The sequence below is a fragment of the Delphinapterus leucas genome, chromosome 20 (genome assembly GCF_059928025.1).
Source record: "Delphinapterus leucas isolate spDelLeu-1000000601 "Yukka" chromosome 20, BTC_Dleu_Yukka2, whole genome shotgun sequence".
Lineage (NCBI taxonomy): Eukaryota > Metazoa > Chordata > Mammalia > Artiodactyla > Monodontidae > Delphinapterus > Delphinapterus leucas.
In genome coordinates this window covers 15,846,352-15,872,911 of record NC_143148.1, presented here as the reverse complement: position 1 = coordinate 15,872,911, position 26,560 = coordinate 15,846,352, and the positions used below count along the sequence as shown (strand labels likewise).

At 48.0% G+C, this 26,560-nt stretch overlaps 1 protein-coding gene and 1 long non-coding RNA gene across 8 annotated transcripts in view; one reads left to right on the top strand and one right to left on the bottom strand.

The window, feature by feature from the left end:
* The window catches only part of WDR62 (WD repeat domain 62), a 45,718-nt gene that overhangs the window by 13,960 nt on the left and 5,198 nt on the right, over positions 1-26,560 (top strand). For all 7 annotated transcript variants that reach the window (XM_089902221.1, XM_089902222.1, XM_022586231.3 and 4 more), the window contains 14 exons: positions 407-596; positions 8,244-8,381; positions 10,029-10,207; positions 11,799-11,890; positions 13,429-13,554; positions 16,466-16,533; positions 16,614-16,735; positions 17,525-17,600; positions 18,378-18,489; positions 18,585-18,648; positions 19,251-19,376; positions 21,064-21,197; positions 23,376-23,428; positions 25,410-25,628. In XM_089902221.1, coding sequence (XP_089758347.1) covers positions 407-596; positions 8,244-8,381; positions 10,029-10,207; positions 11,799-11,890; positions 13,429-13,554; positions 16,466-16,533; positions 16,614-16,735; positions 17,525-17,600; positions 18,378-18,489; positions 18,585-18,648; positions 19,251-19,376; positions 21,064-21,197; positions 23,376-23,428; positions 25,410-25,628 — 1,699 coding nt within the window. The remainder of the gene's footprint in view (positions 1-406; positions 597-8,243; positions 8,382-10,028; positions 10,208-11,798; positions 11,891-13,428; positions 13,555-16,465; positions 16,534-16,613; positions 16,736-17,524; positions 17,601-18,377; positions 18,490-18,584; positions 18,649-19,250; positions 19,377-21,063; positions 21,198-23,375; positions 23,429-25,409; positions 25,629-26,560) is intronic.
* LOC149744613 (uncharacterized) lies at positions 8,827-16,454 on the bottom strand. The gene is made up of 3 exons (XR_016390865.1): positions 14,868-16,454; positions 13,895-13,984; positions 8,827-13,633 (listed from the first exon to the last, which is right to left on the bottom strand). It is a non-coding gene; the product is annotated as an uncharacterized LOC149744613 (long non-coding RNA).

Genomic DNA, 26,560 nt, shown 5'->3' with positions numbered 1-26,560 from the left:
CCAGGGGACGGCTCACCAGCCCCCTTACACAGGGAATTTTGATCATGTGTTTGTGAGGCTGAGAGAGAGAAGGCCTGATCTTTGTGCCCATTATCCTATGCTCAGAGAGAGAGGATGGAGCTTGGGCTGAGTGAAAAGAGGGGAGAGAAATGTTAACAGGAGTCGAAAATTCAAACACTCTTAGGGGCTAGGCAGAAGCTTCCAGTTTACAGTCTCTGTATTAGAAGCAAAGCAAAGAAAGAAGATGGAGGAGTGAGAAGTGGAGTTGGAGTAGGAGAGATGGGTCACCACAAAGATCATAAGGGATGGCATTGCCAGGCAGGAGGCAGCTCAAGCATCACCAGAGGCAGCTGTTACTACTCAAAGTGACACTGATGGTCATTGATGACTCACGTGGCCTTGTCAGCTTCCTTTTCCGCAGGAAGGCAGAAGCCATCTACCCGGATACAGTGGCGCTGATCTTTGACCCCATCCACCAGTGGCTGTCCTGTGTGTATAAGGACCACAGCATCTACATCTGGGATGTCAAAGACATCAACAAAGTAGGCAAGGTGTGGTCAGAGCTCTTCCACAGCTCCTACGTCTGGAACGTGGAGGTGAGCTCCTCTCTTCCTCCCCCTCCCCCTGCTTAGCCCCCAGCTGGGCTCAGCTGAGGAAGCTTCTGCAGAGTTTGGGGAACCCATTCGGCCATACCTGCAAAAGATACTCATGGACCCCTGCTATGTGCCAGGTGCTGTTGTGGGTGCTGGGGACACAGCTGGGCAGGAAACTGACACAAGTCCTGATCTCCTGGAGCTCACATCCGGGTGGTAGAGTAAACCTGTAAACATATCAGTATGGAACGTACCAAGTACAATACTTCTCTGAAGAAAAATGAAGCCGCCTAGGGGAAAGGGGGTTCAAGAGTGCTATTCTAGAAAGGAGAGTGATCAGGGCAAGCCTCTCTGAAGATGTGACATTCGAGTGGGGGACCTGCAGGAAGTCAGGGGTGAGGCGCACCACCATTGTGGGTACGGCAAGTGCAAAGGTCCTTCAGCAGCAGCGTGTGTACCTCAGGGAGCTTTCTGTCGAGGGCGTTTGCGTAGTTCACGGCTTTTTTTTTTTTAATTGATTGATTGATTGATTGGCTGTGTTGGGTCTCCATGGCTGCGCGTGGGCTTTCTCTAGTTGCGGCGAGTGGGGGCTACTCTTCGTTGCGGTGCGCGGTCTTCTCATTGCGGTGGCTTCTCTTGTTGTGGAGCACGGGCTCTAGGGGTGCAGGCTTCAGTAGTTGTGGCACGTGGGCTCAGTAGTTGTGGCACATGGGCTTAGTTGCGCCATGGCATGTGGGATCTTCCCGGACCAGGGATAGAACCCGTGTCCCCTGCATTGGCAGGCGGATTCTTAACCACTGTGCCACCAGAGAAGCCCTTTTTTATTTAAGTGTTGAAGAAGCCTTTATTTTCTGAGAATGAATCTGTGGGGATTTTTCATTCTGAAGCTGTTCTAAGTATAATACTTCTTGCAGATAAGACTGGTAGATAAGATAAGGTAGAGAAAGAATTGTAGTCTGCTTTTTTTTTTTCCTGAAAATTTCTTATTATTAGGAATGTTTGTTCTAGAGAAATTATGTTTTCAGTGGCCCAGTTCAGGATTGTGAGAAATAACTTTACCCTTTTGAATAGGCATTATTCAGCCCTTTGCTTGAATACATCTCCCTTCGTGGATCTGACATTTCTGTTGATAGCACTTTTCTCACTTAACAAGAATGTTCTTTAAATAACTTTTGAAATTTATATATAAATATATTATCCTTAAAAAAAGGTGAGATATTACAGATCAAGCTGAAGTCTTTTTTGATCACCTCCCCAACCCCCACTCTTGCTGTCTCTCTCACCCTCACTCTTGTTATCAGTTGATTATGTGTTTTCTTTCAATTCATTTTCTTTGCATCTGCTGGTTATTTATATATATATTCTCAACAGAAATATCTGTGGATAGATCTTTTAATCAGTTCTGGAAAGTTCTCAGCCAATATGGATTTAAGAGTTGCCTCTACCCCATTCTCTCTTTTTCTGTTACTCTAATTTGCTGTCTTTCTCTATCCTTCATATTTTTTTTCAATAAAACAGAGACCTAGAAAACCACACGAAAGAAATGTGCGGTTGATTGGTTATTGTTAGCAGCTGTTGACCCTCGAGGCCTCGATCCCTTTACTCATTGGGGGTTGCAATATGGTGATGTTCTAATTCTATCATTTCTTTTTATCAGTTGGACTGCTTATATGAAGAGAAACTTCCCTTCATCTACCATTTGGTCACCCAGTGGTACACTTCCTATAGGAAAGGCAGGATAAATGCTTGATTCTTTCCCTTTAATTACCAGTTTTCAAGATAATGAATTGGTTCCTTGTCCTCTAAAAGTAACTAGTTGTTTTTATTTAATATCATTATAAATTCATATATTTAAATATATTGGATATATTTTAATTGACTGCAATTATTAACATTATTGGAGCTCAAATTGTCCCATCTTTGACCAGTGGAAGCCTCTTCAGGTTGGCTCCTGAGTCCTTTGGACATAATGCCAGTAGTCTTTGATTAGCTACCTTGCTAATGACAAGGGATGACAAGGTGTTCTAGCCTCATCTTGTGCATTTCTTGCCCCAAACCTGGAATCAGCCATTTCTTGAAGAAGCCCTGTTTTTTGTTTTGTTTCGTTTTTTCACTTTGAATTGGTATGTCAAAGTCACAGTCTGGGTGCTGGGGATGCTTATAGCTGTTGGATTGATCCTTCCAGAATCCTAGTTCTCAAAGACATAGGGGGATGATGGAATTAGAGTATCCCCAGTTAATCATTTCCTTGTTCCCACATTATAATACAACAGCCTAAGAATGATAATGCAATTCTGAAAACAGTTAAAACAATTTTTTTTGCAAATGTTCTCCCCATTCTCCCCTGATTTTTAGATTAATTATTCTGTATCTATATGATCTGATGATATAGCCATTATATACTATATTCTCTCCCTTTTGACCCCATTTATTTGAGGGGAGTATAAGTGTACATATATATTATGGTAAAATATACATAACATAAAACTTACCACTTAAATCATTTTAAATATACAATTCAGTGTTACTTAGGACATTCACAGTGTTGTACAACCATCACTACTCTCTAGTTCTGGAACTTTCTCATCACCCCAAAAGGAAACTCTGTACCCATTAAGCAATCACTTTCCATTCCTACTCTTCCCAGCCCATAGCAACAGCTAATCTGCTTTCTGTTGCTATGGGTTTGCTTGTTCTGAATGTTTCATATAAATGAAATCACAGAATATGTGGACTTCGTGTCTGATGTCTTTCATTTAACAATGTTTTCAAGGTTCATCTATGTTGTAGCATGTTTCAGTACTTTATTCCTTTTTAAGGTTGAATAATACTATTCCATCATATGGATAATACATTTTGTTATGCATTTATCAGTTCATGGACATTTGAGTTGTTTCTTTTTGGTTTATTCCCTATTAATAATAGCCAAAATAACATTGTGGCTATTGTGAATAGTGCTATTGTGTAAAAGCTTTGTTTGAACACCTGTTTTCACTTCTTTCGAGTGTATACCCAGCAGTGGAATTACTGGTCATGTGGTAATTCTATGTTTAAGTTTTTGAAGAACCACCACCGGACTTTTCCACGGCAGCTGCATCATTTTACTTTCCCACCAGCAATGTATGAGAGTTCCAATTTCTCCACATCCTTGTCAGCACTGGCTATTTTTCTGTTTGGTTTTTTAAAAATTATAACTATCTTAGTATTTGCAAGGTATTGTGGTTTTGACTTGTATTTCCTTAATGATTAATAATTTTGAGCCTCTTTTCATGTGCTTGTTGGTCATTTGTATATCCTCTTTGGAGAAATGCCTATTCAAGATTTTTGCCTATTGCTTTTTTAATTTTTAAAAATTTATTTTTGGGTGCATTGGGTCTTCGCTGCTGTGCACGGGCTTTCTCTAGCTGTGGCGAGCAGAGGCTACTCTTCATTGCGATGTGTGGGCTTCTCTTTGCGGTGGCTTCTCTTGTTGTGGAGCACGGACTCTAGGCGCACAGACTTCAGTAGTTGCAGCACACGAGCTCAGTAGTTGTGGCATGTGGGCCCTAGAGAACACGGGCTTCAGTAGTTGCGGCATGTGGGCTCAGTAGTTATGGCTCATGGGCTCTAGAGTGCAGGCTAAGTAGTTGTGGCGCATGGGCTAGGTTGCTCCACGGCATGTAGGATCTTCCCGGACCAGGGATTAGACCCATGTCCCCTGCATTGGCAGGCGGATTCTTAACCACTGCGCCACCAGGGAATTCCTGCCTGTTTTTTTGGTGTTTTTTTAACATGTTTATTGGAGTATAGTTGCTTTACAGTGTTGTTAGTTTCTGCTGTATAACAAAGTGAATCAGCAATATGTATACATATATCCCCATATCCTCTCCCCCTCCCTATTTCTTAATTGGGCTGTTTGTCTTTTTGCTTTTGAGTTGTAAGAGTTCTTTATATATCCTGGATACTAGACCTTTAACAGGTATATAAATTGCAAATATTGTCTTCTATCCTTTTTTTTTTTAGAAGTTTTATAGTTTTACTTATTTATTTAATTTATGGCTGTGTTCGGTCTTCGCTGTGTGCCAGCTCTCTCCAGTTGCGTCGAGCGGGGGCCACTCTTCGCTGCAGTGCACAGGCCTCATCGTGATGGCCTCCCCTGTTGTGGAGCACAGGCTCCAGGCGCACGGGCTTCAGCAGTTGTGGCACATGGGCTCAGCCACTCCACAGCGTGTGGAATCCTCCCAGGCCAGGGCTCAAATCCGTGTCCCCTGCATTGGCAGGCAGATTCTCAACCACTGTGCCACCAGGGAAGCCCTTCTTCCATTCTTTATGTCGTCCTTTCACTTTCTTGATAGTGTCCTTTGATGAACAAAGGTTTTTAATTTTGATGAAGTCCAATTTCTCTATTTTTTGTTTTGTTGCTTGTGTCTTTGGAGTCATATCTAAAAAACCATTGCCCGGCTTCCCTGGTGGCACAGTGGTTGAGAGTCCGCCTGCCGATGCAGGGGACATGGGTTCGTGCCCCAGTCCGGGAAGATCCCACATGCCGCGGAGCGGCTAGGCCCGTGAGCCATGGCCGCTGAGCCTGCGCGTCTGGAGCCTGTGCTCCGCAACGGGAGAGGCCACAACAGTGAGAGGCCCGCGTACCGCAAGAAAAAAAAAAAAATTGCCAAATTCCTAGTCATGAAGATTTACTCCTATGTTTTCTTCTAAGAGTTTTATTATTTTAGCTCTTCCACTTAGGTATTTGATCTCTTTTGAGTTAATTTTTGTATATGGTGAAGTAAGGGTCCAAATTCATGATTTTGCATGTGGATGGATAATCCCAGCACCACTTGTTGAGCAGACTGTTCTTTCCTCCTTGGGTGATCTTGGCACACTTGTTGAAAATCAACTGGCCATAGATGTATGGGTTTAGTTTTGGATTCTCAATTTTATTCTACTGATATATGTCTATCTTTATGCCAGTACCACATTGCTTTGATTACTATAGTTTTGTAGTGATTTGGTTTGACTATTTGGGTATCCTTTGCAATTCTATATGAATTTTAGGATCAGCTTTTCCATTTCTGCAAAAAAGACTGTTTATGTCTGTTGTAATCTTTATATTTTCCTTTCTTCTGCTAGCTTTTGGTTTAGTTTTCTCTTCTTTTCCTAGTTCCTTAAGGTGAGAAGTTAATTGATTTGAGATCTTCTTTTTTTGTAGGCATGTACAACTGTAAATTTCCCTCTGAGCATTGCTTTTGCTGCATCCCATAAGCTTTGGTATACTGTATTTTCATTTTCATTGGTCTCAAAGTATTTTCTAATTTCTTTTTTGATTTCTACTTTGACCCATTGGTTATGTAAGGGTGTGTTAATATCCACATATTTGTTAATTCTCCATATTTCCTCTGTTATTCATTTGTAATTTCATTCCACTGTGGTTGGAGAAGATTGTTTATATGATTAAAGCCTTTTAAGTTTATTGAGACTTATGTTGTGGCCTGTATGTGGTCTATTCTGGAGAATGTTCCATGTTCATTTGAGAAAAATGTGTTCTGCTGTTACTGGGTGTTCTTTATCTCTCTAGATCTATCTTTTTTTTTTTAAGCTGAAGCGGTCATTCATTTTTTTTATTTATTTATTATTTGGCTGTGTGGGGTCCTAGTTGCGGCACGTGGGATCTTTCCTTGAAACGCGTGGGCTCTTTGTTGTGGCACGCGGGCTTCTCTCTTGTGGTGCACGAGCTTAGTAGTTGTAGCATGTGGGCTTTATAGGTGTGGCACGTGGGCTCAGTAGTTGAGATACGTGGGCTCTCTAGTTGCGGCATGTGGGCTCTCTAGTTGTGGTGCACAGGCTCTAGAGCACACAGGCTTAGTTGCCCCATGGCATGTGGGATCTTAGTTCCCCGACCAGGGATCGAACCTACGTCCCCTGCATTGGAAGGCGGATTCTTAACCCCTGGACCACCAGGGAAGTCCCCTAGATCTATCTTTTATTGAAAATGGAATATTGAAGTCCCCAACTATTATTGTAGAACTGTATATTTCCCCCTTCAATTCTGTCAACTTTTTCTTCATATATTTTGGGTCTCTGTGTTAGTTGTATGTTTGTATTTGTTATATCTTCTTTATAACTGACCCTTTTTTGTCACTTGTAATAATTTTTTACTTAGTCTATTTTGTCTGGCATTACTATAGACATGCAAAGCTCCCTTTTGGTTACTATTTGTATGGAATATCTTTCCATACCTTCACTTTCAACCTGTATGTATATTTGGATGTAAAGTGAATCTCTTGTGGGCAACATATAGTTGGATTTTTTTTTTTTTTTTTTTTTTTTGGCGGTACGCGAGCCTCTCACTGCTGTGGCCTCTCCCGTTGCGGAGCACAGGCTCCGGACGCGCAGGCTCAGCGGCCATGGCTCACGGGCCTAGCCGCTCCGCGGCATGTGGGATCTTCCCGGACTGGGGCACGAACCCGTGTCCCCTGCATCGGCAGGCGGACTCTCAACCACTGCGCCATCAGGGAAGCCCTGTTATGTCCTTACTTTTATCTGTACTTGTTTACTTTGTCTCTCTTGTCCCTATCCTGATCATTTTGTTTCCATTCCCAGCAGTTTCTCCTCAGTATAGGCCTTTGTCCTGAAAGGAGCCCTGGTAGGTTAGTTTTGAGAGCTCACCAGGCCTTGATTTCTCCAGCCCCTTCAGGCCTTACTGCTGAGCCCTGCACTCAACCACTATTGGAGTGGATGACCCCCCCACCCCCACCCTGCCAAGTTCAAGTACTGTTCAGTTTGGCCAGTTGTGCTTTCCAGTGAATACCTGCTGGCTACTTTGAGGTTAGAATACCTCATTGCTCCTCTCTGCTTTCTCCCATATACATGTTGAGAACATGTAGGTCTTATGACTGGAGGTAATTTGTTCCTACCTGCTTGTATTTGGGGAGTTATGAGAATATCTTGTTCACCTACTTTTGTTATAAATATTGTCCATGGGGTTTTGGTTTTGCTTTCAGGTTTCTCTTTTTCATGTGGGAATTTGGGATTAAAATCTGTGATGCTGCTGCCATCATCATCTCAGAGTCCAGGCTTCCATATTTTGAAATTTCTTTATATGTTATCTCTTTGTCTCTCTGAGTTGCATTCTGAATAACGTCTTTAGTTCTGTCTTTCAATTCAGTTAATTTTCTTTTCAACTGTGTCAAATCTTTGGTTTTTAATATGTTTTATTTTTCATTTCTAGGAGTAGTTCTATTTTGTTCCTTTTCAGCTCTGCTTGGTTGTTCTTTATAGTTTCTGGTTGGCTACTCATACTTTTAATCTTGTCAAAGTTCTTTTATTTCTTTAAACATAGTAAACATAGTTATTTTATAGTCTGTTAGATAATTCCAGTATTTGAAGCTAGACTCTGTTGTTTCTGCTGCTTCTTGCTCGTGGTACCTTGTTTCCTTTTGTGCTTAGTGATTTGCACTACCCATTTTCCTTAGAAATTCATTTGTGGGGATGTTTTATGGACTGGACTGAAGATGGGGCATGGTAGCATTTTGTGTCTTTTTTCTCTTGCAAGGCATTACACTAAGGCTGTTTATCTGCAACTTACTTTTATTTCACCATGCAATAGTATATCATAGTGCTGTCATTGAAGTGGTTGTAATGAATCTCCTTTGCCTTGTTCTCTGGGGACTGTAGGTGTATCCTGAGTTTGAAGATCAGAGAGCTTGTCTGCCATCAGGATCTTTTCTGACTTGTTCCTCAGACAATACCATCCGCTTCTGGAACATGGACGGCAGCTCTGACTCTCACTGGCAGAAGAACATCTTCAGTAATGTAAGGGGCTTCATTGTGAACCATCTTTTAGGAGGAACAAAGGCCTACTTGAATCTAGGGTAGGGGGGTAGGAGGGAGTTTTATGGAACCTCAGTGTTAAGCTTCACTAGGGACAGGAACCAGGAACCAAGGCTGGTCACTCTCTGTCTCCTATCTCATTTCTCTCTCTCTCCCTCTTTCTTTCTAGGTGACGTGGTCTTTCCTGTCTGCTTTTTAAAAATATATATTTATTTATTTATTTATTTTATTTTTGGCTATGTCGGGTCTTGGTTGTGGTCCTCTCTGCTTTTCTTTACCACTCAGCTCCTGCTGTCTCGGTGTGTGTGGACACAGCCACTCCAGGCAACCCGACATACTCAACAAATAAGAAATTGCTCCCCAAGTCTTGAGTTAGAACTCCCTGGGAGAGCACCTGATGGGCCAAACCAGGCAGGGGTGTCTCCTGTCTAGCTAGCTGCCACTCAGTGAAGCCTGAGGTGGAGGTGCTGGCAGGATCCCAAAGAGAGCCATGATGAGAGGCTGGGGAGAAACACTTTACTGAAGAAATGGTTGGTGTTGCTAGGGCAGTGAGGGAGCTTCTCTGAGGAGCTGAGGCCTGAATCGTGCATTCACTGATTCTACAGATAGTTGTTAAGGTCAGTGCTAAGTGCTGTGCTGCGTGCTGGGGACACATCAGTGACTAAGGCAGACGCTTCTCCTGCCCCCGCGACACCTACAGTCTAGTAGGTGTCTAGACACCTAGACAGTCTAGTAGGGGGAGGCAGCCAGCCAATAACTGCCCAAATTATGATATAATCACAAGCATAGTAAGCACCGTGAAAGAAAGTTGTAAGGTATGCGTAAGATATATCTAAAATCAGTCATCTGATTTTATCTGTGGCGTTAGGGGCAGCCTCCTGGAGGAGGAGATAACTGAACTGAGATATGGAGGATTGGGAGGAGTAAAGAGGGGAGGAGAGAGTGTTCTACACCAAGGGACAAAGGCCTTATGGCTGCAAAGAGCTTGATGAGTTGGAAAACCCAAAAGAGGTTAGTGTGGCTGGAACAAAAAAAGCTCTTAATGCAGGGTGTGTATAGCAAATGCTCCTTTACAACTCCCCTCACCAGCGCCCCACGTCCCCCTGCCATACTACCATCTTCTCTTCTGCATCTGTGATGACCATGTTATATTTGGTTGCACACAATAGAAAAACCCAAAGCGAGGTAAAAGTTTGATTTTCTGACTTGTAAAAATAGTCTAGAGGTAACTAGTCCAGGCTATTTTGGCAGCTGTAGGAAGCCCTTAGAGACCCAAGAGCTGTCCAGCTCTCCACTCTGCCCACTTTGAAGGAGTGGCCCTTGTCATCGTGGTCCAGGATGGCTGCTGGTGCTCCAGTCATCACATCCAAGTTCCAGGCAGCAGGATAGTGGGAAAGAAGCAGAAGAGTTTTCACTTGCTTTACACCTCATTGACCAGAATTTATTGACACAGCTTCATCTAGATGCAAGGGAGTCTGGGAAACATAGTTATTATTCTGAGTGGTGAAGCTCCCAGGTCAGAATTAGAATTCTGTTACTAATGAAGAATGGGAGACTATCAGGAGAAAAAATTGCAGAGGTGCCCCAAAGCTTCTCATAGCACTGACCTAAGTCCTTTCCCGCTTGCAGACCCTGCTGAAGGTTGTGTATGTGGAGAATGACATCCAGCACCTGCAGAACATGTCACACTTCCCAGACCGGGGGAGTGAGAATGGGATGCCTGTGGACATGAAAGCTGGGGTACGAGTCATGCAGGTCAGTCCTGATGGCCAACACTTGGCTTCAGGCGACCGAAGTGGAAATCTGAGGCAAGTGGGCCCTGGCGTTGTCTAGTGTACATCTCCCAGCTTGGGCTCAGGTACTAAAGGCAGTGGGGAGGAGCCCTGGCCTTGGCACCTCCAGATGCCTGTTGGGAATGAGGGACTGTGAGTAGCAATCTGGTAGCCAGCCACCCCTGGGAACGTAAGCTGAGAAGGGGCTTCCAGAAGGGCTAGCTCAGGGTAGATCAGGGTAGCTACCGGGGCCTCAGCAGCTGGGCCATGTGAACTCTGCCTGCAGGGTGGACAGGCAAACTTGCATGCCTCTCGGGCATGGTGACACCTTCTCAGCCACATGGTACCACTGCTGAACCATCAGAGAAGATGCCAGCTGCAGCTTGGCATTTCTGGTGGCCCTGAGAGAGGGACCAGAGGATGGGACATCTGAGGGCTCGGGCTGTTTACCACCCTGCAGAGGTTTTTCAAGATGTGACAGGCCCAATAGGTGCTGACAGAATATGAGTCCTGTCACAGGGATCAGGTTTAAGCTGGCGAATGACAGCTGTGACCACCTGGGTAGTGGAGCTGTTGCAGAATGGGAGGGACTGGGGCACTGGAGAGCATGTGCCCCATAACAGGGAAGCCACCACACAGCACCAGTAGTATAGGCTCCAAGTTGTCATATCTTCCCATTGTCTAAGAAGAACATAAAGTGCAGATTTTTTCTGTGAAATTCCATGGTTTTTAAATGTTGGCAACTGTTGTGATGTCAATCACTGCATGAGGCAAACTGAACATGTCAGGGGGCTGCTGCCGTTGACAGCACTTGGCTGTGAACGGTGAAAACAGTGAGGAGAGGTAACATGGGCATAGCGATCTTCCCCCAGGCTGGCCGCTGGCCTGAGTACCATGGGTATTGACTGATTTAATCCTCTCACCGACCCTCTGGCATAGGTGCTGTTATTCACTCCACTTTCAGATGGCTTCACTGAGGGAAGAGAGGCCAAGTGGCTTGGCTAAGGTCACACGGGTAGAGAGTGGAGAAGCTGGAATTATTGTTTCTTATTTCGGTCCTGGATGACCTGTTGTCTGATTTCATTTGGCAAGAATGTGAGGAAAGTCTGGATCTGAGACTCTTTAAGAATGAGAGGGAGTTCCCTGGGGGTCCAGTGGTTAGGACTCCACGCTTTCACTGCTGAGGGCCTGGGTTCAATTCCTGGTCAGGGAACTAAGATCCTACAAGCCACAGAGTGCAACCAGAAAAAAGAAAAAAAAAAGAATGAGAGATTGGAATCAAATGTTCCCACCCATTGGTCCTATCCTTGAGTATGACCTCTGACCCCTGCCCCAGCCCCAGGAATCACCTCTGATATATCCCTACCCTAACCTTTGTTCCCCCAGAAGACCATCCTAGGTGTTACCCATGGAACCAGAAGGGGCGGGGTGCCCGCTGAGGTTCTCGCAGGCTTGGCAGGTTTTTAGATGAGAAACTGGTTGGGCCCCTGTAGACTACTTGGCCAGGGTAGGGTGTTCTCCACGTCACCTACCTGGCTGCTCTGACCTTTTCTAGTAGTGGCAGAGCACCTGGAGCTGAGGGGTGGGGGCGCCAGGCAGGGTACAGCAGGCAGTGTGTATCTCTCAGGATCCACGAGCTGCACTTCATGGACGAGCTGGTCAAGGTGGAGGCCCATGATGCTGAGGTGCTGTGCCTGGAGTACTCCAAGCCTGAGACAGGTGAGCCCATGGCAGGGGAGCAACCTGCCTGGCAGAGCCACAGGGAGGAGTAGTTGGTGTCTGGTGGGACCGTGAATGACAGGGCAAGACTCGACTTGTTTACCCGGGTCCCCAGTGCCCCGAACAGAGCTCAGGCTAAAGAGGTGAAGGTTGAATGAGTGAATATATGAATGAGCTCCTCCCCTGCTGGAGAAGATAAAGATAGATCAGTAGTCAGACATATTCTTTTGAAAAAGTTTGACGCTTACAGAAAAATTGCAAGAGTATTATAATGAATATCTGTAGCCTCTTCACCCAGGCTCCCCAAGTTTTTTCTTTTAAATCCTGTCTGACCTGTGACAGAATTATCTGCTTCCCCTCTTTCCATTTCTATGTATTTGCGCACCTGTGTATATATACACTTGTAATAAAATAATAGCATGTGTATTATTATCATTAAAGCGTGTATATTATTATTATTATTATTTGCTGAACTACTTGAGAGTAAGTTGCAGGCATGCTGCGCTTTCACCCTTAAATGCTTCTGTGAGCATTTCCTAGGAATGGGGACATCTATTTACATGACCACAGTGCACTTATCAAATGTGCATCTTATCAAATCTGTCATCTGTCTTGGGTTCTTATTCACATTTTGCCAGTTGTCCCAATGCTGTCCTTTATAGTACCTTTGTTTTTCCAGTCCAGGTTCACATTTCAGTTGTTGTGGCTCTCCTGTCACCTTTGTTTTGGAATATTTCCACAGCCTTATTTAATTTGTCTTTATGACTTTGGCTTTCTGCAGAATATAGATCAGTCATTTTATAGAATTTCCTTCAATTTGGGTTTGTTGTTCTCCTCATGATTTGATTCCGATGATACATTTTTGGCAGGAATATAATGTAGGTGGAGTTATGTCCTGATAATGTTCATGTTCTTTCCCATGCTCTTCCTTCCCCCACACCCTCTGCCCCACCAAATTTTCTTTAAATTTCTTTTCATTCAGTACACCTCTCCCGAGCTCCCCTCCACCTCAGGTCATGTGTTAGGCCTCAGACATAGCAGGTGTCCAGGCTAGGCACTGTCTGAGGGGGCCAGCACGAAGGTCCAGTGGCTGAAGGAAAGGTGGCAGCATGTGGTCAGTAGGGCCTAGATGAGGCTTGTGTAGCCAGAGCTCAGAGAGTGAGGGGGCAGTGTTTTGGGGAGGTTGAGAAGTTGGCAGGGCCTCACGTGGCTGCCAAGTAGCTGGACTTGGTAGGGAGGAATGCTGGGCTCTGCTGGAATGTCTGGTGTGGGCACAAGTGGAGGAGTGTCCACGTGTACATCAAGATTCATCCTGCAGGAACTGGTGGCAAGGGGTGTGAAATGCCAGGGTTTGGGGCTCTGGGGAAAGACTGCACAGAGTGGGGGAGTGGCCTCTTTCCGGGTTTGTGGCAAGTTGACTGCAGTTAAGAAACCGAACTCCTTCTTCAAGGCCAGGAAAGCTCGGTCACACTGCTCTCTGGGAGGCCAAGCCATCAAGCAGCCTCCCAGAAACCCAGTGGCACCCTTTCCATCCACAGGGTTGAGCTTGCTGGCCTCAGCCAGTCGGGACCGACTGATCCACGTGCTGAACGTGGAGAAGAACTACAACCTGGAGCAGACCCTGGATGACCATTCCTCCTCCATCACAGCCATCAAGTTTGCTGGTGAGCCCTTTCCTTCTGCGTCCTGTGCCTCATTAGATGGGCTCCTTTGACTGCACATAACAGCGAAAGCCACCTTTAGCTTAGAGAAAAAAGGGAGAGGCAAGCTCAGGCAGAGCTGGATCCAAAGATTGAATTTTTATTTATTTATTTTTAAAAAAATTTTTTAGACTAATTTTTTTTAATGCTTTTGGAGTATCGTTTATTTTGGCCGCTCCACGTGGCATGCAGGATCTTAGTTCCCGGACCAAGGATTGAGCCCGTGCCCCCTGCAGTGGAAGCACAGAGTCTTAACCACTGGACCACTAGGGAAGTCCCCAAAGGTTGAATTTTTTAAAGTTACCTGGACCCTCTCCCTCTGTCAGCTGTGCCTTTCTCTCGTGGGCAGGATCTCAGTGGTCACTGTGCCGCTGGATAGAGATTTCCCCTCTTCCTGTCAAGTTTGGCAGAAATTGGTAGCTTACTTACCTTGTGCTGGCTTGAGGCACCTGCCCTTTCCAGAACAGTTATTGGTGCCAGAGCTCTGGAGTATCCTCTCGGGCTGGGTGTGACTCGTGTGCCCCCAGCCTCCACCCGCCTCCACCCCTGATCCAGAAGGACTGACATTAGGTGAGTGCTAGTCCGCAGAAAGAAATCAGAATGCCGGTCCAAGGTGGGATGGATTTGGGTGACCTTGGCCGAGAAATAGATGACGGTGACAATTGCTGGAGGCTAATTCTGTGCTGGGTGATGTGATCCTTGCACTGCCCCAGCAGTTACTGTACTTTACAGCCAGAGTCACACAGCCAGTAGGTGCAGGCCTGGTATTTTGCATAAGGCTGTCCTTCTTTATAGCCCTCGCTCAACCAGGCAGTTGAAGGGATCCCTCCAAGACTCGAAAGATCCAGTGCGGAGATCCCTGGCCCTAAGGGATTCCAAGAGGAGGGGAAGTAGGCCCTGTGGGGGTTTAACTGATCTGAACCCAAGAACATGTTCAAAACTGTATTCAAGAAGAATCCATTCATGGAGGGAATACGTCCACTGACTCCAAGTTCTTGACTTTGAAGTGTTTTGTACATATAATCTTGTGGCTGAGAATGTTTTAATGTCCTTGGTCTTCCCCACTTTCTGCCCTGTCTCTGTCTAACTCAGGTGGTCGGGAGCTGGGCAAAAACAGGTTAACACGTTTGCTATGTCTTGATGAGGACCTGACAAAAGCTGATCAGCTCAAACTTCTCAGACACCTGTAAAAAACTGTTCAGACCATCCCATTCCACAGGGTAGAGGTAGTTAGAATAGATTGGTAAATCTAGCAGTTTGGCCAGCAGTGACCTCACCTTTAATGAATGGTCTGGATCCAGGAGAGGTGATAACTGGCCAAGGGGATGGCCCAGGAGTCGGTCCTTTAGGTCACCTTCTGAAGGCATGGGCCTCTGTTAAAGCCCCAGCCGGTCTGAGAGGATGCACATCCTAAAACCAGTCCTGTGAGCCCTGCTCTGGCTGGGCTGACTCAACTGGGCGTTACACTCAAAACATTGATAGTTCATATAAACTGGGCACCAGCCAGTCGGAAACTGTCTGAAGCTATCCAGCTAAAGAATGAATCAGTCTCTTAATTCTTTTCTATGAAACATATATCCAAAAAAGTGAACAGAAAAATCTGTGAATAGTTTACAGAATAATACAATGAATATCCACATCAAGGTTCATAGTCAGTAGGTCTGAACTAGACACACCCGTTGTTTATAGCCAGCAACTGTTCTGATTGGTCCTAGTCCTAATATTGCTAAATACTTGGACTCACCACCCCAGGTTAAGAAGCAAAACATTACCAGTAGTAACTTGCAGGCCCTCTCTGGATTCCTCGCCAACATAGGACTCATTCCCTTCTATAAACCAGTGACTTCTGCTCGAGTAACATCTTAACTTGTATGTCGGGCCTGGGTGCTCTCAAATGTCCTGTCATGAAGGAGCAGTGTCTATTGTACCAAGGTTGTACATGTTTTATATTTGTTCTGTCTCTTCATCCTCACCACAACTCTGTAAGATATTTGTGCTATGATTATTCTTATTCTATAAAGAAAGAAGAATAAAAGTAAGAACATCGATCGTGCTTACCAGGTAGCAGCCACTGTCCCAAGGGCTTCATACCACTCCACGGGGCAGTGGCTGATACAGGCTTATTGAACAGACGGGAGCTGAGGCTCGGAGAGGAAGCCTGGCTTCAGAGCACAGTGTTTAACCAGAGAATGCCTGGGATCAGCCCTGGCCCCATCTTGACTCTCTGCACCCTGGGACAAGGACTGTGTGACTCTGAGCCCCTGGGTTCACATTTGTACAAGTGGCTGGTGACAGTCAGGAAGGGGAGGCACATGTGGCACAGGACCTGGCCCGAAGTCTGTGTGGATATTCCTTTTTATTTTGGCTGCACCGCATGGCTTGCGGGATCTTAGTTCCCTGACCAGGGATCGAGCCTGTACCCCCTGCAGTGGAAGCGCAGAATCCTAACCATTGGACCGCCAGGGAAGCCCCTGTGTGGATATTCTGATCCTTCTTGATGGTGTGAGCCTCCCAGTGGTCTCCCTGTCTCCTCTTGCTCCCTGCTTCACTGACGCCTCCATTGTGAGGCCAGAGTCACCTCTCCAAATCCCAAATTAAACATGGTGCCCCTGCTGTGTCCCTGGCTTCTGTTTCCCTGTCTGCTCTTGCTCTGCAGATTCCTGCCTTGCCCACTGCACCATCTGTGCCCCCCTCACACAGAGCTCACAGTTTACAGAGTCCTACCGGCACCCAGCACTCACCTCACCTCCTCCAGGAAACCCTCTCTGACCCCCAGCGGAGTGCCCTTATAGTAGAGTTCCCTAGCTAGGATCCCCAGCCCCAGTTGGGCCCAGCAGTGGCCCAGCCCTGCCTAAGTCACTGCTTCCTCCTCCAGGCCACAGGGACATCCAGATGATCAGCTGTGGGGCAGACAAGAGCATCTACTTCCGCAGTGCCCAGCAGGTAGAGTGGGGCAGCCTCCTTGGGAGCTGGGTAGGGGGCTTGTCAGGGGTATCCTCTGAAGGCCCTGCCTGCCCTGCCAGGCCTCAGATGGACTACACTTTGTCCGTACCCACCACGTGGCAGAGAAGACCACCTTGTATGACATGGACATTGACATTACCCAGAAGTACGTGGCTGTGGCGTGCCAGGACCGCAACGTAAGGTGAGGAACTGCCCTGGACTCTTAGTCAGCCAGACTAAGTGGGGCCTGGTTGGGTCTGTCTTCTCATGAGCGCTCTGCTTTCCTCCCCCTGCTCACCTGGTCCCTGAGAAGCTGGGTGGAGTGATGGGACCCAGTGGGTGTTTCTTAGGAGCTGGGTTCACCCAGGCCTAGTCTCCAGGTCAAACAGAGGGTTCTCCTAGATCTCAGGAGCCTGTGTGGGGCAACTGAGAGCTGCTGATGTGGCTCATAAACTCACTCATCCTCGTTCCCTGAGCTCCTGTCTGGGAGGGACAGTGGGGGAGTCACAGGCCCTCCCTTCGTGGAGCTCACAGTGCAGTGGAGGAGAAGACAGACTGACCAGACAGGGACAGCACAGAGTGGTCAGGGCTGGGCTGCAGAGAGCCCTGGGAGGACATCCGACCCTACCTGGGGTCGCTGGAAGGGACATCTGAGCTTAAACTGGGAAGGATGTGGAGGAATAAGCATGTGCAGAGAGGTTCTCCATCTCCTTCATTTGCTCACTTAAGTTGGGTGCCAGGCACTCAGCTTGCTGTGTGGCAGGGAGATGGATGTTAACTCAGTGGACACCCCAAGATGTAACCTCTGTGACCTCAGCCTAAGACAGGGTCTCATTCCCTGATACGGGGTTTCAGTCCAGGCATCGGGTGGGGGACAGGAGGTACTGGGGGCTTCCAGGGGAGAGGAGGGCAGCAGGTAAGGTTGGAACAAGGGAGCAAGAGAGGGCGGTGGGCAGGGCCATGTTAGCCACTTCTGCTCTCACCTTCCCAGAGTCTACAACACCATGAACGGGAAGCAGAAGAAGTGCTACAAGGGCTCCCAGGGTGATGAAGGGTCCCTGCTGAAGGTGAGGAGCTGGGGCCCCGGGTGAAAACCATACACAGACACCCACACACAAGGCCCCCCTGTCTGTCTCCTGCCCTGCTGGGCCTCCTGAGACCTGGGTCCTCCTTGGCACCTGATCAGAGGGATGAAAGGATCACATGCTGGCCAGCATCTACTCAGGCCTGGCTGACCAAGGATGCTTGGGAGCCAGGGCTGGCCCTGACTGCTCTACCTTTATTTACTGAATCCTTCCCCAAGTGGGGACATTTAAGTGGCTTCCATTGTGAGTGGCAATAGAGTGTGGTGGGAGGAATCAGAGAGGCCTCTCCAGGCTTGCCCCTGTCTGTGTTATCCAGGATGAGGTGGGGACCTTCTCAAGAGCCTCTGGACTAGGGGAGTTATGAGTTCAGGCTCCAGGGTCAGACCCTCTTACAACTCTGCCTCGGGCTGACTGTGACCTTGGGCAAATGTCATCTCCTCTCGAACCTGTTTCATCATGTGTAAAATGCAAATAAAAATTGCCTCTATCACAGGTTCTGTGGGGGAAATAAGTTCACACACGTACAGCTCTTAGCACAGGGCCTGGCTGCCATTAGTACCATTGTTGTGGTTGGTAATTTCTTCACCTGTGAAATGGGAGCAGGAGCTTCTGCCTACCATAGTGTGTGTCGTGAGGGTTACCTGAGTCCATGTGCCAAGCGCCCAGCACAAGGCGTTCCTCAGTGGGGTTGTGTGTTGAGACCCAGGCCTATTCCAGAAGGAGGCAGCCCAAGTGTCACGTGGGTCCTCTTCTCGGCAGGTCCATGTGGACCCCTCAGGCACCTTCCTGGCCACAAGCTGCTCTGACAAAAGCATCTCGGTGATTGATTTTTACTCCGGGGAGTGCGTTGCCAAGATGTTTGGCCATTCAGGTGGGTTTGCCTCCTTGCTTGGGACACCTCCCCACCTACCCCAACCCAGCCATCTGGCCCAGAAGGCCAGCACAGCTTCTCTGCTCTGCTTGCAGAAATCATCACCGGCATGAAGTTCACCTACGATTGTCGTCACTTGATCACAGTATCCGGAGACAGGTGGGAAAGGCCTGGAGGCTGCCCCGGCTGGGCCTCCCTCTGGGAGTGGGTGGGACCTATCCTGCTGGGAGAGCAAGGGCTCAGACACCTGAACCCCATGCCCACAGCCTGCCTGTGCAGAGAGCTCTCTGAGCATGCCAGCTTACTCTCCTCGGATAGTGTGTGCCCAGCCCTGAGTTCAAATCCTAGCTCTGCCACTTATATTTCCCCTCTCTGACTTTGTAAAAGAGAGATGACCCCATCTACCTTGAAAATCGTATGGTGAGAGTCAAATGAGATGACATAAGTTCCTTAGCACATGGTTGGTATCCAAGGAAGTCCCTTTTGGCGCTCTCTTCAGTTTATCAATACTACACTCCTTCCTCACAGCCCCCTTCCTTGGGTCTCAGGGTCTTCAGAGCAGCCTTGGTTTGCTGGGATGCCCTGGACCCCTCCCAGGGTGTAGACCTGACTTGGTCCAGAGCCCTGTGCTAAGCTGATGAGGGTTGTTTTCCGGGCCAGGAAATAAGGTCTTGGCAGTGATGAACCAGGTGGCTCTGGGGTCAGATGGCTTCCATATTCACTGTTCCTCCCTCTTCCACATCCCTCCTTGGCCTCTGCAGCTGCGTGTTCATCTGGCACTTGGGCCCGGAGATCACCAGCTGCATGAAGCAGCACTTGCTGGAGATTGACCACCGTGAGCAGCAGCAGGAGAACACGAGGGACAGGAACTGGAGCAGCCACCCCAGGTCCTGGCAGCCACCTGTCCATCCCCTGTCCATTCACCAGAGGGATGTCTTCCTGCCCTGGGCCCCGTGAGGAGTGAGGCTAGGGAAGCAACCATGGCCCAGACAGCCCCCGGCCCTGCCCTTTGTGCCCTCGGGGCCTAGAAGGGGAGATGTACTTCGAATAGGAAGTTACAGTAATGCATATGAGAAGGGTTTTGAAGTGTAAAAGCAAAAGTGCTTGGAGAGCCCATGAGCACTCTGGTGGGAAGCCCCAGGAGGCTGTGGGGACCAGAGGAGGCCCCAGACCCAGCCCACCCAGCCCATGGTGGGGAGGGAGGAGATCAGAGAAGGGTCCGGTGGAGCAGAGATGTCTTCTTAATCTTTTTTTTTTTAAGGTATTTTTTTTGTTTGTTTTTAATCTTTGGCTGCGTTGGGTCTTCATTGCCGCACACGGGCTTTCTCTAGTTGCGACGAGCTGGGGCTACTCATCGTTGCAGTGCGCGGGCTTCTCACTGTGGTGGCTTCTCGTTGCACAGCATGGGCTCTCGGTGTGCGGGCTTCAGTAGTTGTGGCACACGGGCTCAGTAGTTGTGGCGCACGGGCTTAGTTGCTCTGCGGTATGTGGGATCTTCCCGAACCAGGGCTTGAACCTGTGTCCCCAGCATTGGTAGGCAGATTCTTAACCACTGTGCCATCAGGGAAGTCCTATCTTAATCTTTTTTTTTTTTTTTAAGATGTTGGGGGTAGGAGTTTATTAATTAATTTATTTATTTTTGCTGTGTTGGGTCTTCGTTTCTGTGCAAGGGCTTTCTCTAGTGTGGCAAGCGGGAGCCACTCTTCATCGCGGTGCGCGGGCCTCTCACTATCGCGGCCTCTCTTGTTGTGGAGCACAGGCTCCAGATGCTCAGGCTCAGTAGTTGTGGCTCACGGGCCTAGTTGCTCCACGGCACGTGGGATCCTCCCAGACCAGGGCTCGAACCCGTGTCCCCTGCATTAGCAGGCAGATTCTCAACCACTGCGCCGCCAGGGAAGCCCTTCTTAATCTTTTAATTAAGTTATTCCTTCACTTATATCTTTGAGTTTCCTAAACGTATTTCTTAAGTTTTTATGTTGCAAGACCAGTTTTATTTGGAGTGAATTCCTGTTCTGGTTTTTGATCTGGGATTTTGGTTTGGAAGTTTCAGTTGGAGTGGGAAGTTTTGAATTTTCTTCTCTTCCGCCTCCAGAGCTGTCCCTATCTCTCTCTCTGTGTCTTGAGGCTTTGCATTGCTTCCCCACGGGGACCAGGCCTGACATGGGCCATCTATTTTGCAGTGATCTTGAGGTAATGCAGATCTAGGCACCAAGAGAGTGGGCAGCTCTTTGGCTTGTGGAGCTAAAACCTCATTGCTAACCCCACTTCCCAGAACAGAAGCCAGCAGCTCAGGACTCATGCCCTACTACCATCTGCTTTGCCTTTGCTCCCTTGCTCTGGCCCTTGAAGAGTTTGTCTTATTTCTTGAGCCCAGCCTTTGTTACATCTCATTTTTTGTGGCAGTATGTTTCTAGCAGAGGGGGTGTGGCAGGTGAGACCTTCCAGCACCGTCTTGACCAGAAGCCAAGAGTATGTTCACATGGACCCCAGCACAGGGCCCAGCCCTAGACAGGTCCCCTCTACCACCCCATTTACCTATGTTTCTCTCCTTGCCGTCCTTTTTCCTGGCTTCAGGCAGGAGACATATGCATCCATGCCCAACGAGATTTGCTCCCTAAGCCCTGGAGAGCAGACGGAGGATAAGCTGGAGGAAGAATGTGAACCGGAAGAGTTACTAAAGACACCATCAAAAGAGAGTTTGGATCCAGGTTGGGAAAGGGGCCCTATTTTGACCTCTCAGTGTAGGGATCGTTGCTGGGTTTTGGCTACTACTCTGTTTTCACAGTCTGGCACATATTGAAGCTCAATAATCATATCAGTCAGGACTTTTTCAGGGTAATAGCACCTAGACTCTCACTGGCTTAATTTGGAAAGAGAATCTATTGGTTCTTGTAAATGAAAATTTGAGAGTATTGGTTCAGGCATGGCTGGATCCAGGTAGTCAGGTGATGTTAAAGAAATAGATGTTTCTCTGTCTCCTGGCTCTGCTTTTCTCCATGTTGACTTTGCTCTCAGGCAGAATCTCCCTGTACAAGGGGCAAAGTATCCCCAGCAGCTCAAGGTTATAACATTCTAGAAAAGAGAGCACTTCTTTCCTAATAGCTCAAAGTCCTGTGTTCATGACTCATGTTCCTGCCGTGAGTCACCTGCCCATTTCCGAGTCACTGTGATTGGCCAGGCCTGAGTTATGTGGTCATCCCTGAGGGTAGGAGGCTTTAGTCAGCTCCACTTGAACCACCTGACCAAAGGCGAGGGGTGGGTGTAAGGGGGTGTCCCAGGGGTAAAACAGGGTGATGTTCACCAGAAGACAGACGAGATTCTCTTGTTCAGGCAGAAGGGAGAGTAGTAGCTCAGTGACTTTATGAGAGGCCAGGCCCTCTATAAATTTCTGCCCCTCTGCATATCGCCTTGGCTTAGACCCTCATGTTACAAGATGGCTGCTTAAGTTCCAGTCATCAGAGACTTTTTTTTCACGTCTTTATTGGAGTATAATTGCTTTACAGTGTTGTGTTAGTTTCTGCTGTACAACAAAGTGAATCAGCTATATGTATACATATATCCCCATATCCCCTCCCTCTTGAGCCTCGCTCCCTCCCACCCTCCCTATCCCACCCCTCTAGGTCATCACAAAGCACCGAGCTGACCTCCCTGTGCTATGCAGCAGCTTCCCACTAGCTCTCTATTTCACATTTGGTAGTGTATATATGTCAGTGCTACTCTCTCACTTTGTCCCAGCCTCCCCTTCCCCCGCTGTGTCCTCAGAGACATGGTTGAAAGAGGGCATACATTCCCTCCTGGAATCTCCTGTACAGAGGAAACTCTTTCCCAGAAGCCCCTGCAGGCTTCTCACAGGTCCCATTGGCCATGATTGCTCCAGCTGTGAGAGAGGCTGGGAACAGTGACCAGTACTGGGTGCTCTTAGCGAGGGTAGTAGGCTGCCAAGAAGGAGGAAACAGGCAGGGGCCAACTGGATGGCTGACTAGTAGGCAACAGCAGTGTGAGGATTCAGCCTTGGGAAACAATCAAATAGAGAGTAAGCTCATTCTCTTTGTCACCACCCACACATCCAATCCAGCGTCCTCTCCCAGGTGGCCACTTTGATGAGTTTGGTGTGAACCCTTCTAGGCCTTTTCCTGAACATTAATATACACGTGTGCATATCCATAGGAAACATCTGTGTCCACAAATTGTATTATACTGCAGATATCATTCTGTATCTTTTTCTTCTCAAAACTATCTTACTGACCTGTAGGTTGGTGAATACAAAACAGAGGCCTCCCTCTTTTAACCAGAAGCATAACCAGTGATTTTGCTCTGGGTGGGCATTTGTGTGTTTTCTAACTTTACACTGTTGTGAATGAGGCTGTGCTGACCACTCCTCGGCCTCAGGCCGAGGACTGGCATTGCTAGATCCTGGGGTTAATACACTTTTTTTTTTAACATTTGTTTTATTTTTTTGGCTGTGCCACGTGGCATATGGGATTTTTATTCCCCAACCAGGGATTGAACTCATGCCTCCTGCATTGGGAGCACAGAGTCTTAACCACTGGACTGCCAGGGAAGTCGGATATACTTTTTATTTTGAAAGAGAACCCCAGCGGCCCTCCAAATCCAGTTACTGCCCCACCCAGCAGTCAGTGTTAAGCCCTCCGTTTCCCCACACTTTTGCCAACATTTGATAGTTTGAAGCATTTTAATTTTGGTCAGTCTTAGGGTAAAACATTATATCCCATTGTTTAAATTTGCACTTCCCTGACAGTTAGTGAGATTGACCATCTTTGGATGTCTGTCGTTTCCTGTGTTGTCTCTGGAGAACTGCTGTTTATGTTACCCGTTGTCTCTTGGGTTGCTTATTCTCTTTGCATGGATTCCATGTGTCTCTCCAGATCCTCGGTGCCTGCTGACCAACGGCAAGCTGCCACTCTGGGCAAAGCGGCTGGTGAGTCTGCCTGGAGAGTGGGACGCCTAGGAGCGGACAAAGAAGGGGTGCCCTCCTCCATGTTCCTCATTCTTCTGGGAACACTTTTCCCCTCCACATGTCTCCTTTCCCTGGAGAACCCCTGTCATCCTTCCATTCTCCGCTTAGACAGTCCTTCTTTCATGCAACACATATTTACTGAGTGCCTACCCTGGGCTAGGCCTTGCTGTGGCCCTTAGATACAGCAACCAGCAGGGCAGATGAAATCTCTGCCTTCACAGGCTCATTCTCTACTTCGGGAGGTGGACAATAGCCACATTAAACAGGTAAATTATATAGTGTTTGGGGAACTGATAATCAGTGCTATGAAGGACAAAAAAGTTGAGAAGGAAAATACAAAGTGTTGGGGGTGGTGACAATTTTAGGGTAAAAAGAAAAGGCTTCACTAGGAGGACTTCACGTATTTGAGCACAATTAAAGCAAGTGAGAAATACAGATCCTGGGAAAGAATGTTCCAGGCAGAGAGACCAGTCTGCAAGGGTGAGGGCCGTGAGGCAGGATCATGCTTATTAGCATGTTCCAGGAAGTGCAGGGAGGCCCGATGCCTGGGTCGAGGGTGAATGAGGGCAGAATGGGGGAGAAGGGCTCGGAGAGGCAGTGGGGGCCAGGTGGTGAGGAACCGTGTGGGCTTGCTGCGTCCCCTCAACACCCCTTATTGTCCTTCTCCACTTATTTCTTCCCCTGTAGCGCTGAGTGAGATGGACAGGAGGGAGAGCTCTGAGCCAAGGAAGGTCGTGTTCTAACTCAGGTGTTAACAGGTCCCTATGGCTGCCTGGGCAAAACAGACCTTGAGGGGCAAGCAGGGGGACCAGGGAGGAGACTGCTGTGATAATCCTGGCAGGAGAGGTTGGAGGCTGGACCTGAGGGGAGAAGTGGTTGGATTCTGGATGGATTTTGAAAGTGGAGCCAAACAACTGGATGTGAGAGAAAGAGAGGGACCAAGATGAAGGTAGGATTGAATGAGCGATCATTAATTGAGAGAGGGGCAGGCCAGGCGCTGGTGGGTTAGAAGTTGGCAGCAGAATCCTAAACCCCAGGTTGAAGGGTTTATTTCAGGAACAATGTCAGACCTCAAATCAAAGCCTAAATGTCAGCTCTTCGGGGAAATCCTCCCTGTTATCAGCCCCTGCACTGCTGACCAGGTCAGGCATGTGGCTGTGCTCTCTCAGGCCCCCAAGCTTTCCCTTATCAGTGCATATTACAATGGGAGTTACATCCAACAAATATTCACAGAACACTTACTCTGTACAGGTTCTATTGAGTCTTTTATAGGTATTGTTTAATCCTCCTGGATGTACGGGCTTTTCATATCCCCTGTTATTTCACAGATAGGGAACTGAGGCCCAGAGAAGTTAAGTAACTTATCTGGGGTCAAGCTAGGAATTAGGGGAGGTGGGGCCGACCCTAGAAGGCTGGCTCCAGAGCCTAAGTTGTCAAGCACCCACCCTCCGCTGTCTCTCAAGCAAGTCTTGGTAGGAGGCAGTGGTGGGCAGGACCAGGGTTAGGGTTAGGGACCGTGGAAGAGAAGTGGCCATATCTTGGATGTGTTTGGGTGGCAGAGTTGAAGAAATACAATGGGAAGTGTGAGGGACAGAATAAGAGGAATGAAGGAGAACCTCAAGGTTTGGGGCCTGAGCAGCTGCAAAGAATCACTGAGACAGGGAAGGCGTTAGGAGGAATAGGTTTAGGGGGAAGGTCAGTTGTTGTCTTCAACATGTTTGCTTTGAAAGATCACTAAACATCCATGTGGAGATGTGGAACAGTTGCATGTGCACTTCCAAAGTTTAAGAACAAGGTTCAGGCTGGAAACAAATATCTGGAAGTTGTTTCTGATTGATGTTTAAAGCCACGAGCCTGGATTCAGGTCCATGCAGTGTCCCGGGCCCTCACTGGAGTTGGTGAGCACTTGGCTAGCTGCCTGACCATCCCCTGTCACCCTCAGCTAGGAGATGATGATGTGGCAGACAGCTCGGCCTTCCACGCCAAGCGCAGCTACCAGCCACATGGCCGCTGGGCGGAGCGGGCTGACCAGGAGCCTCTCAAGACCATCCTGGATGCCCGGGACCTGGATTGCTACTTTACCCCCATGAAGCCCGAGAGCCTAGAGGATTCTGTTCTAGATGCAGTGGAGCCGCAGAGACTGGCGGGCCTGCTGAGCGAGGTATAGACTGCCTGCCCCAGCCCGGCCTACAGCCCCTGCACCATGACTGCCGGCGCAGGACCTGGGGCCTCAGTGCTCTCGTTCTAAAGATAAAGCTGACTGTCCCACTCCAGGGGTGCGAAAAGGGTTACATGAGATGGTAGAGGGCAGGAGGGTGAGCCTTGGACCTGGTGCACAGTGAAACTTCCCAGGGCAGACCAGAAAGCGGGAAGATGGGGTCGCTCGGGGATTAAGAGCTTGGGCCCGAGGGCAGGCCTGTGCCTGAGTTGGGGGCATTTGAGCAGGTGGAGCCCTGGTCCTACCCCTTCCTGGCTCTGTAACCTGCAGCAAGGCTTGATTCCCTGGGCTTTGATTTTCAAAAATATGGTCATTTAAAAAAAAGAGAGAGAGACTTCCCTGACGGTTCAGTGGTTAAGACTCCGTGCTCCCAATGCAGGGGGCCTGGGTTCGATCCCTGGTCATGCTGCAACTAAGAGCCTGCATGCTGCAACTACAGATCCTGCACGCGGCAACTAAGACCCGGCGCAGCCAAATAAATAAATAAATAAATATTTTTTGAAAAGAAAGGTGACTGGGGCTTCCCTGGTGGCGCAGCGGTTGAGAGTCCGCCTGCCGATGCAGGGGACGCGGGTTTGTGTCCCGGTCCGGGAGGATCCCACATGCCGTGGAGCGACTGGGTCCTTGAGCCATGGCCGCTGAGCCTGCGCGTCTGGAGCCTGTGCTCCGCAATGGGAGAGGCCACGACAGTGAGAGGCCCGCGTACCGCAAAAATAAATAAATAAATAAAACCATTTAAAAAAAAAAAAAAAAAAAAGGTGACTAAGAAAAGATTTCAGAAAAGGTCATTTTTAAAAATAAAATTTTAAAAATAAAAAAAAAAGTGCACAAGGGGCTTTTACAGTAATCCAGTTCTAGAAACAGGGTCTGGGCCC